The 11,043-nt window shown below is 43.0% G+C and overlaps 1 protein-coding gene across 1 annotated transcript in view; it reads left to right on the top strand.

The window, feature by feature from the left end:
* Positions 1-8,508: 8,508 nt before the first annotated feature.
* Positions 8,509-11,043, top strand: part of ANKS1B (ankyrin repeat and sterile alpha motif domain containing 1B) — a 1,249,898-nt gene continuing 1,247,363 nt past the window's right edge. Inside the window, exon 1 of the mRNA XM_031650180.1 lies at positions 8,509-8,689. Coding sequence (XP_031506040.1) covers positions 8,556-8,689 — 134 coding nt within the window. The 5' untranslated portion in view covers positions 8,509-8,555. The remainder of the gene's footprint in view (positions 8,690-11,043) is intronic.

Genomic DNA, 11,043 nt, shown 5'->3' with positions numbered 1-11,043 from the left:
TTAACATATAAACTATTAGGAATTAAGGAACATTAAATCCAGTGTGTCTATCCTGCCTTTTCTCTTGTAATTTCCCTTTTGGATTCAATTATAAGATGACTTTACAGCTCACAAACTGAGTGGAAAAAAAAAAAGGCGACTTGCCCTTATATCAAACATCAGAAAAGTGGGAGAAAATTGCACTCTAACTTAAAAGAGAAGCATCTAATGAAATAGTGATTCCTTTTATGTGGAAAAGTAGAAACTGCATCTAAATATCATTAATTAATGTAAAAATTCTGTTTCAACAATATATCCTCTGTGCATTTCATTTTACCAGCCACCTGATAAAAATGAGGTTCTGCAATGGTTTTCTACTTGCGTCATTGGAGAAAAAGTATGTTGAAGGACTTTCTGATGTTTTTTTCTATAACATAGTAGCGATTTACTCAGAATAGGTATGACTCTAACATAATAAGATTAAAAATGGCATTTGACTGGCAATCTCTGACCCTGGCTTCTTTTGATTTCCTACCATTTTTCACCATGCTTACATGGGCACTGTACAATTAATTTCCATTTACTATCCATACACACTACTTTTTTTTTTTATTATCCTTTAAGTTCTAGGGTACATGTATGTGCACAACGTGCAGGTTTGATACATAGGTATATATGTGCCATGTTGGTTTGCTGCACCCATCAACTCATCATTTACATCATTTACATTAAGTATTTCTCCTAATGCTCCCCCTCTCCCAGCCCCCCACCCCCTGACAGGCCACAGTGTGTGATGTTCCCCGCCCTGTGTCCAAGTGATCTCATTGTTCAATTCCCACCTACAAGTGAGAACATGTGGTGATGCACCCAGGGAGGGAGGTCATGGAAGTGCCTTTCCCCTTCCCTCTTACCTCACCCTATGCATCTCTTCATCTGTATCCTTTGTGGTATGTTTTATAATAAACTGGAAAATGGAGTTGTTTCTTTGAGTTCTGTGAGCCACTCCAGCCAATTAATTGACCTGCTCTACCAAATTAGTTGAACCCAAGGCGGGGTGGTATCCCTGATATGTAGTCAGTAGGTTGGGCAGAAACACAGACAAAACAACCGGGACCTTGTGACTGGCATTGGAAGAGGGGAGCAGTCTTGGGGACAGAGCCCTCAACCTGTGAGATCTGACACTATCTCTAGGTAGATGGTGTCAGAATTGAATTGAATTAGAGGACACCCAGTTCGTGTCTGCTCCAGAACTGATTGTTTGCTTATTTGTGGAGGGAAATCTCCACACATTTGGTCACAGATGTCTTTGGTGTTGATTGCTGTGGCGTGAGAGCAGAGGCGAAACAGTTTGAGTTTTTCCTATTCAGTGTGTCACTCTTCAGATTTTTAGAAAATGATCGGGTTTTTCATGGAACCAAGTACTGGATAGAATTCTCTACTGGGCCAGAGCAGAAGACAGAATCCAAGAGGTTCATGAGTTGTAGGAGTGGAGACAGAAGACCAGGAGCCTTAGAAGTGAAGATAGGAAATCAAGAACTCTCAGAAGTTGTGAGTAAAACACTGGTTGTGAAGTTTAGTGATGATGGTAGCAAGAAGTGAAGCTGGTTTAACCTGATTTTAAAGGGGGCATTATGCCTTTTATTGCACTGCTGTCTCTTAACTTCAAGCCCATTCTCATACACTGTTTTGTAATAATCTGCAAACCATATTACTGCTTTGCCACCTTGTCCTCTGTGAGGATCTACCAATAAAAGATGTGAGAGGGAGACTGCACTTCCTCAGCCTGGCAGTGGCAGTTTGTTCCAGAAGCAGTGGTTGAATCCAGTTTGCAGTTTTTCTAATATGCAGAACCAGCCTTGTTGCTTTGCCTCAGAGACACTAGTACCAAGCAGCCGGTACTTCCTTCTAAGAGGTCTGGGTCTTAGTCCTGTGGGGCCCCTTGTCTGATGTCAGGAATCATTATCATCCCTCTCTTCATAGGTTGAGTTTCAGCTCAGCGGGGGCCCCTTCTCCAATCTGTTCACGGTAAAGAAGGGCACGCCAATATAATACAAAAATCTCAGTAAAGTGACCATGATAGAGACCCCAAAAAGGTATTTTTTGTTGTTGTTGTTTTGTTTTGTTTTGTTTTGGGATGGAGTCTTGCTCTGTCACCCAGGCTGGAGTGCAGGAGTGCAGTGCCGTGATCTTGGTTCACTGCAACCTCTGCCTCCCGGGTTCAAGTGATTTTCCTGCCTTGGCCTCCCAAGTAGCTGGGACTCCAGGTGCATGCCACCATGCCTAGCTAATTTTTGTATTTTTAGTAGAGATGGGGTTTCACTGTGTTGGCCAGGCTGGTCTCAAACTCCTGACCTCAGTGCTAGGATTACGGGCGTGAGCCACCGCGCCTGGCCTAAGGGTCTTTCTTGAGATGTAGAAGAGTTAGAGAGGATTTGCTGATGGGGAGGTTCTCTGTCTGCTGAGGCTGGGGTAGAAGAGATGCCTTGAAGGGGACAATTTGATTCTGCCCCCTGCCCCCATGTCTAAATAATCAGACCAAGGGAGAAAGCAGTATCCCCAAAGGGGCTTTGGAATATGTCACTCTTCAATCTGTAGGCTTATGGCTCATGGGTCAAATCCCACCCACAGTCTGTATGGCCAGTGAACTAAGAATAGATTTTGCTTTCTAAAAATTGTTGGAAAATAAGTCAAAAGAAGAATATTTTGTAACCTATGAAAATTTTGCAAATTCAAATTTCAATATCTATAAATGACATTTTATTGGATCACAGCCACACTAATTTGTTTCAGTATTGTCTACGGCTACTTTTACACTACAATGGCAGAATTTAGTAGTACAACAGAGACGGTGTGCCCACAAAGATGAAAATATTTAATCAATGGCCTTTTACCAAAAAAGTCTGTGTATCACTGTGCAGAAGAAGGAAAGGATGGAGTGTAAGAAGTAGGTAGATTGGGATTAACCCTTCAGGGAGATCAGTTAAGATGCCAAAGTGGATAATGTGTTTTTGTGTCTTCTTAGCGGCCCCTCTGAGAGATTGTGTAATAGGTTTGTTAGGATGCTAGGTATTTTCCTCAGTGGGAAATAAAAGAAAATGGTCAAAAATCATTTATCTGAAATTTGGGTAGATTCTCTTGGTGGGAAAAATAGTTTGAAGTGAATACAAGACTATATTTTTCAGTTGGCCAGGTGCAGGGTCACCTGTGGGGCACATAGACTTTCAAAGGTAGTAGCACATAGGCAGGGTGGCTCAGAGAGAGTTAATGGTACAATCAGCAGGATGGTGATGGAATGTTGTGTAGTGTGACAGTCCTGGGGGAACTCTTATTCCTCGTCACTGACTTTCCCTAGAGGAGAGGAGGCTTCTGCTCCTCTTTCCAAGGCAGTGAACACTTCTGGTTTCTTTCCCTACTTCTCTCCACTGGGACCACTTTACCAGTGGGTGGGGCTACCTTGCTTTCAAAACAAGATACAGGCTCAGCTCTGGTTTTCTTTCTCTCTTGCCTGTCTCATGGATCACTAAGAAGGGCAGTGGGCTTTTTTCTGCTTGCTGCCCCAAGACGGTGACATTCTGGGGTAAGAATCTGTTTCAGCATGCTTTCCAAAGGCAGCCCTGGAAATCGATCATTCTCTCCATTCCTCTGACTTTATTTGTGAGATAGGCGTTAGTCTGGCTGGGTATATACAGTTAGATTTGCAGATCTACCTCTCCCCACAGGTAGGTCCCAAGGTGCACATTCACAGAGAGGTAGGCCCTAGTCTCATTTTTAGTGTAGTTTTAGCAGGGATTTTGTGGGATATTAGACCCTTACGTGACTCATAATAAAGATGATATGCTAATGAGATACACGTTTGATTCCTTGTGTCTGTTTTCAGTTAATTATAACTTGGAGGAGATGGGTGATTGGTGTTCTGTGGCCTTCAACATTCATGGCCATGAATTTTCAGAAAAATTTTAAATATAATACACTTGGTGTTTGGGTTCCCTCAGGAAGATGATGAGGGACAGAGTTTGTGCCAAGTGGCCATGTGGAGAACTTTAATGTCATGCAGGAAGCAAGAACCTGCTCTTCTATCCAGATGTCTGGTATCTTCATATTCTGTAACATGAAGCTGTTGACTTCATAGTCCTAGTGATGCAGAGTAACTTCAGAACTTGAGATGGAGAAAGTAAATATCTTCTAAATCTACTTCATAAATCACAGGTTTATCTGCTTATTTCAGCTCTGTTGATAACTTCATGTAATAAGACATTATCTTTTCCTCTTCTTCACTGAAAACAGACCTTAGTATGTAATTCTAAGATTGATCTGGATTTATGGTCCTTCAATTTCTTTTATGTTTCCAAAGACTTTTTTGTGTGTGTGCAAACACTTCTATACAAAAACTAGTCTTTGCTTTACTTCCCCCTTCTAATCTCAACCCCTAGTCTCTTCTATTAATCAACCTTAGAAGAGTGACTTGCAATATGTGTATATTAGAACAATAATTCTTGCCAAAATGTATCCAGAAGTAGATTTATATCAGAATTTGAAATATAAGGGATTCAGACATTCTACGGGACTTAGTACCTTATAGTGTTATATCAAAATTAAATAAAATGAGAGAAAGTAAAGAATCTAGTATCATTCCTGGTACAAAATACACATTTACTACTATTATTTTATTTATTTTATTTTATTTATTTATTTCTTTTTGAGACAGCGTCTCGCTCTGTCGCCCAGGCTGGAGCGCAGTGGCACGATCTTGGCTCACTGCAAGCTCCGCCTCTCCGGTTCATGCCATTCTCCTGCCTCAGCCTCCCAAGTAGCTGGGACTACAGGCACCCGCCACCACGCCTGGCTAATTTTCTGTATTTTTAGTAAAGACGGGGTTTCACCCTGTTAGCCAGGATGATCTTGATCTCCTGACCTTGTGATCCACCCGTATCAGCCTCCCAAAGTGCTGGTATTACAGGCATGAGCCACCACGCCCGGCCTTACTTTAGTTTTTTTTTGAGACGGTGTCTTGCTCTGTCGCCCAGGCTGGACTGCAGTGGCATGATCTCCGCTCACTGCAAGCTCTGCCTCCTGGGTTCACGCCATTCTCCTGCCTCAGCCTCCCGAGTAGCTGGGACTACAGGCACCCGCCACCACGCCTGGCTAATTTTCTGTATTTTTAGTAGAGACAGGGTTTCACCGTGTTAGCCAGGATGGTCTTGATCTCCTGACCTTGTGATCCGCCTGCATTAGCCTCCCAAAGTGCTGGTCTTATAGGCGTGAGTCACCGCGCCCGGCCTACATTTGCTATTATTAATACTGTCCTTTGAGAATAGCAAAGATAGATTTAAAAACCTGAAAAAATATATATTTATTTTATAATTAAAAACAAAATAGAGGGTGGCTGAGGCGGGTGGATCACTTGAGGTCAGGAGTTTGAGACCAGCCTGGCCAACATGGTGAAATCCTGTCTCTACTAAAAATACAAAAATTAGCCGGGCATGGTGGTGGGTGCCTGTAATCCCAGCTACTCGGGAGGCTGAGACTCGAGAATCACTTGAACCCAGGAGCAGTGAGCCAAGATCATGCCACTGCATTCCAGCCTGGGCATCAGAGTCAGACTCTGTCTCCTCTGTCTCAAAAAATCAAATCAAATAAAAACAGAATTGAAATCTCAAATGTATCTCCATACTTAATTTCTAGCTTCAGTGATGCAAATGCCTTAATGGACTAAGACTACGTTTCATCATAGGCATAGAATATTACAGCTGGCAAGGCCAGCGGAAGGCATCCGACATAACTTCTTCATTTTACTTATGCACACACTGAGGTAGTGATTGTCTAATTTGTTCCCAAGATTCTATCGCTCTTTTCATTATTCACAGATGCTAAACATCTTGATTAAATCTGGATGTTTAAAAGATCTGGATATTTATTTTGGCCTCTGTAGATTTTTAAAAGAGTTTTCACTTTTAATTTGCATGTTAGTCCCCATGTAGCCAAAGCCTTTATCCTCTTCAACAAAAAGCTATAAGGTGCAGTCACTGCAATGTCTAAAGAAAAAAAAAGTTATGAAGTCACTGAAACCAGAGTTTGAAGCTGAAAAACTGGATTTGATTATCATATGTCAGTAGAACGCCTGAACTATGGAATTGATTCTTAGAGTAAATCATTACTAATGGTTTTTCCATTGGGGGTGGTGTTTGCATGATTTCGATAAGACCACTCGGGGCCTGCAGTCACCAACTCATCCATGATTAAATGTTGCTTGTGAAAACTGTGGGTGATTTTCAGCTCTGACCAATTGAATACTTACAGTATATTCTGGGAAAGGTGTGTTTTGCTTAGGTGGCAACATTAGGAAAAAGGAAGAAGGATTTCCCTATGCCATTTTCAAAATGAATGTGATGGCTCCTTATCTCTTGTTTCTTTCATTGGTCTGCTAGTTCCATTATGTCAGGGATCATATTATTATAACATAGATTATCTTATAAAAAAAGATTCTAACACAGAAAACAAAACCAAAATGAATTAAAAATCGACACTAGCCAAAATCTACATACTTCAGGAAACCTCCAGTAAATAGCCATAATTTACCTAATACTTTGAATCATTCAAATGAAATCTTAGAACACAATGAATTCCATAAAAATGTTTTAATATACTCTTGTTATTTATCTCTAAACTTTTAAGTTTCCCCCAGTTATTTATTTAAAATCTTTGCCTACAGCAGACAGTGCCGGATTTGAGCCTTGGCTCAGTTACTTTCTATCCCTATTATCTTGCGGGTAATCAGTTTCCTCATCTCCAAAATAGGGATGAAAATGGTCCTATCTCATGCGATTGTTGCAAGGGTTAATGAAACATGGAAAGCACTTTGCATAGTGTCTGGTACATAGTAACTACTCATCAAATGTATGCAATAATTATTGTCTGTGCATTTTGCTTTTCCATGGGCGGCAGGAACGTACATTGGGAAGCACTTGGTGTCTGGAGTGAGACTGTTCTGGGGTCTAGTTCTTAGTCAGCCACTTACTCCATGTGGCATCTTGAGAAATTTAATTAACCATTTGAGCCCTATATCCTCATTTCTAAAATGGATATAATAATATCCAGTTCACTGGGTTGTTGTAAGCACAGTGCCTATTAAGTCCTCTTCCTACCAATCGATTATCAACAAGTGAACATTTATGAAGTCTGTTTCAAGGACAATGCAAAGCACAAGGTGTAACAGGAAGTTTTAATAGAAAATAAACGCGCGTTCTCCACGACGGCCAAGGAGAGCATCTAAGTCATGCCAACCATGCACAATGAATTGCTGATGATATATGCAAATTAAAGTGGATCTCTAATCCATGCCCATTTATATTTTTCGAGTGTGGATGTGGAGAAATTTTCAATGAGAGCCTTTTTCCTGGTATTCTTACAAGTCAGCAGATCTCCAAAGCCCAACTAAAATATGGGCTGATTAAAGACTCTAGAAAAACTGGAACAGTCACAAACTGCTCGGTGGCCAGTGCCACAGAAACTAGGACGAAATGAGCCTCTTCTTTCTAACCAAGGGCAGATCTCAGGCTCTCTCGGGGAGGTAAAGCGGAAGGGCGAAATGCCGGTCAAGTTGCCTAGACTCGGATGGAAGCGGTGGCCAAAGGGCCCCTCCCCAGTGTCACCAGCCTCCCCATCCCTATCATGGAGGATTTTCCTCAGGCGTCGTGACAGACCCGACGCGTGTCGCCGGGGCCCGCCGGGCCGAGGAGGAGCCGACTCGGCCCGGGGAACTCCAGTCCTCACACGGTTAACGCTCTTCCAAGGAGAGTGGAGGAGGGAGGGTCCCCGCCCACGAGAACGAAGAGAATCTCAGGGCCGAAGCCCCGCCTCAGCCGGCCCGGCCCCTCCCCGCCAGCCCGCCGCCCAACTCGGGCCGCACCGCGGGCCGCACCTGCCCGCTCGCACACGCCCCCCGCGCGCCAGGCCTCGCCGCCGCCGCCGCCCTCCGCACGAGCTCGCTGCGGCTTGTCCGCACCGCACTGCCTCGGCGCGGGCCACGGCGCACGAGCCGCCGGCGCCGCCGCGCTCCTCCCCGCCGCGGACGCCGCCCCCGCGTAACCGCCAAGGAAGCTGAGGCGAGCCCAGGCCGGGCGGGAGGGCGCGCGGGCTGCTGCCGCCGCCGCGGGTGTTCCCTGCGCTCCCGCTCCAGCGAGGACTGTCTCTGCTGCCTCCTCTTCCTCCTCCGACCTCGGTCCTCATCACCCTCCTCCCGCTCCTCAAAAGCACCCCTGAGTCCCCACCCCCTCACGCCCCACCCGCGGGAACGAGGCCTCGGGAATACAGGGGAGTGGCTGTGGGGGCGCGTCGCGGCTCCCAGCTCGGCCAGCCCCTCTTTCAAGACATGGTCTGATCCCCATTGTAAAAGCTGCGCCCCGAAGAGGAGGAGAGAGTGGTGCTCCCTGCCTGGGGCTGCAGGGAGCTCTCCGTGCTGAAGCTCTTGCATTATTTTAGGGTGGGGCGAGGAGGGCCCTGGATTTTGGGGAGTGGGGGTGGGTGGGGAGGAGGACCCAAAGGGGGTAAGGACTCTGTGGGGGAGTCGGTGAGAGACTATGGGGAAGGACCAGGAGCTGCTGGAAGCTGCTCGCACTGGAAATGTGGCTCTGGTGGAGAAACTCCTGTCTGGCAGGAAAGGAGGGATCCTGGGCGGTGGATCCGGACCCCTGCCCCTGTCTAATCTGCTAAGGTAAGGACGGGCACCAGCTCCGGGGTTGGCACACCTCATTATGCATTGTGATGGATATACGTCCTCCTCCTCACGGTTATTGCACCTGGTGGCTGCCAGCGATTCATTCTTAAATTAGATAGGAAAACAGACTGCGTGTATGGAGAGGAGGTATGAGCCTCCCAGTCAGATTGATGCCTTAGATTCTTTGAGTAATTTTAAAATAGCCTTCCATCAATGCGTCAGTAAGCTACTTTTCCTCTGAGCCGTGGTGCAGAACTTGTACATGTACTAGTGTTGCTTGAAGAAAATCGACGTTCCGCCCGCTTTCCGTCAACGTTTATTATATATTTGCAGCTTTGAACCCAGCCTTTTTTGTCTAGTTAAATGAAATTGTCAGAGAAGCTCTTGCGTGCATGCAATTACCCTGCAAAAGCCACAGCCTTCCGTGGCTCCTACCTTCTCTTGCAGAAGGCGTTTGCTGTGCCGTGGGTTATGATCCCACAAAATGAAGTGAGTGAACCTTCTTTCTGCTGAGATGTCTTCAGTACAGGGTGTGTGTAAAACTTGATGAGGCAGGTTAGGCAGCCCCAGCAGTACTTTCAGTTACCTGGACATAGCTGAGTGAAACTTGGTTATTATAGCTCAGGATGAAGGATGCCAGGTCGGGATTGGGATAGTGTGTATGGAATATAGTAGAGGCCTTTTAATGTGAAGATGTAGGTGAGACTGATATTGCTTGGAGAATCTTTCTAAGATGACATTTTAAAAAATGTCAAGGTCTTCGTTCAGCAGTCCTTTGGAAATAGCGGGGTTGATTTGCATACTTGAGAAACTATTGAAAGTTGTATTGATGGACAAATGAAATCAACTGGGAGGGCGGAAGCCTGGAGAGTATTCACTAGATACAATTCAAGTGAAGCTCTTTAGTTTATAAAATCGTGGCTATCCAATTCATCCTGGATATTTTTGGAGTCATCAATTGTCATTCATATCTTTGCCTTAAAACATTTCTTGGATAACCCAATTATGTTTGTAAAAATTTTTAAAAAACCCAGGCGATTTCCCTGGTTTTTTAAAAACTGTTCCATGGTACCCTTGACAAGTGCTTAATAGAAACTTTTGGGTGATGACATTGCGTTCTTTACGCAAGTTCTCATAGGTCGTGGTGGTCAGACAGCACAATTAATTATAGGACTAGTTAAAAGGGAAAATGAAAAGTTTCTATCACAGTGAAATAAATTTAGTTGAAAAGTAGTTGATGGGATTTTAAAAAGCCCCATATGTTATTCTAGATACTCGTTGACAGTGACATTTTATTGGAATGATAGTTTATGTCAGAAGAATGAATATTTATAGGACATTTTTTCAATAGGTCGTAGAGATGACTTGTGTGTACTCCCTTGTTAAATAATCTTCAGTTTCAAACACAGGCAGACAATGTGTACGTATTTCAGATTGCAGCTCTAATAATTGTCTGTAGTCACATGTAGTTTATATAAAAGCATTTTATCTCTTTACAGTTTTAAGTTACAGGTAAAATAAAAATATTTGCCAGTGGATCTATCAGTTATAAAAATGATTATGTCTAGAAACTGGTATGCTGAAAGAGGTTTCTCAAAATAAACATTTTTTTTTTTGGGGAAAACATGAGGAATTCTTTGAGAACAGTGAGAACTTCAGTTAATTTTATTGTGATAAATCATATTTTAAAAACACTTTTTGTGACAAAACTCAAAAGCAAACATCCTTTAAATACTCCTTTCCCAGCTGTGATTTTTTTTTTTTTTTTTTTTAAAGAATAGATGTCAAGTTTTAGGGATAAAATACCGAGTATTTAATGTTAGTGAACACTAAAGTATCAAAATAGTGACCCAGAGTGTATATCTTGAATGAGAGGTTTTCTCTTTTCTAGTGTTGTCAAAGATAGCAGCAGTAACTCTTCAACAAAGATTGCACATAGAAAACAAAAGTAAACAACATGTGTTTATTAGAGTACTTCGAACCAAGTTGTAAAAATCACAAACAAAACCAATAATTTTAAACTTGCTTTTATCCATCTTACACTGAATGAATGGTGTCTGAAGAAAATGAGAGTTGAAATTGTATTATCTGGGCGATCATTTGCATAAAATGACATTCCTAAGAAGGCACATTTTATTTAGTTGTCACTTTATTTCAAAAATGATTGTCATCAGAAATTTATTGGCAGAATAATGGAAAATGTGTCCGCTTATCAAACATAATGACACTTTGAAATTTCTTAATGTTTTAGAATGAGTTGTAGAATATGTTTGGCACTTTTTCCCCACTTGCTTTATTACTTGGGTTGTGTAATAATGGTGTCAGAACCTATGCTAAATGCTTACATGTGT

The sequence above is a fragment of the Papio anubis genome, chromosome 9 (assembly GCF_008728515.1).
Source record: "Papio anubis isolate 15944 chromosome 9, Panubis1.0, whole genome shotgun sequence".
In the NCBI taxonomy this organism is placed as follows: domain Eukaryota; kingdom Metazoa; phylum Chordata; class Mammalia; order Primates; family Cercopithecidae; genus Papio; species Papio anubis.
Note: the sequence above shows the minus strand (reverse complement) of the source record. Positions and strands in the feature narration are given on the sequence as shown.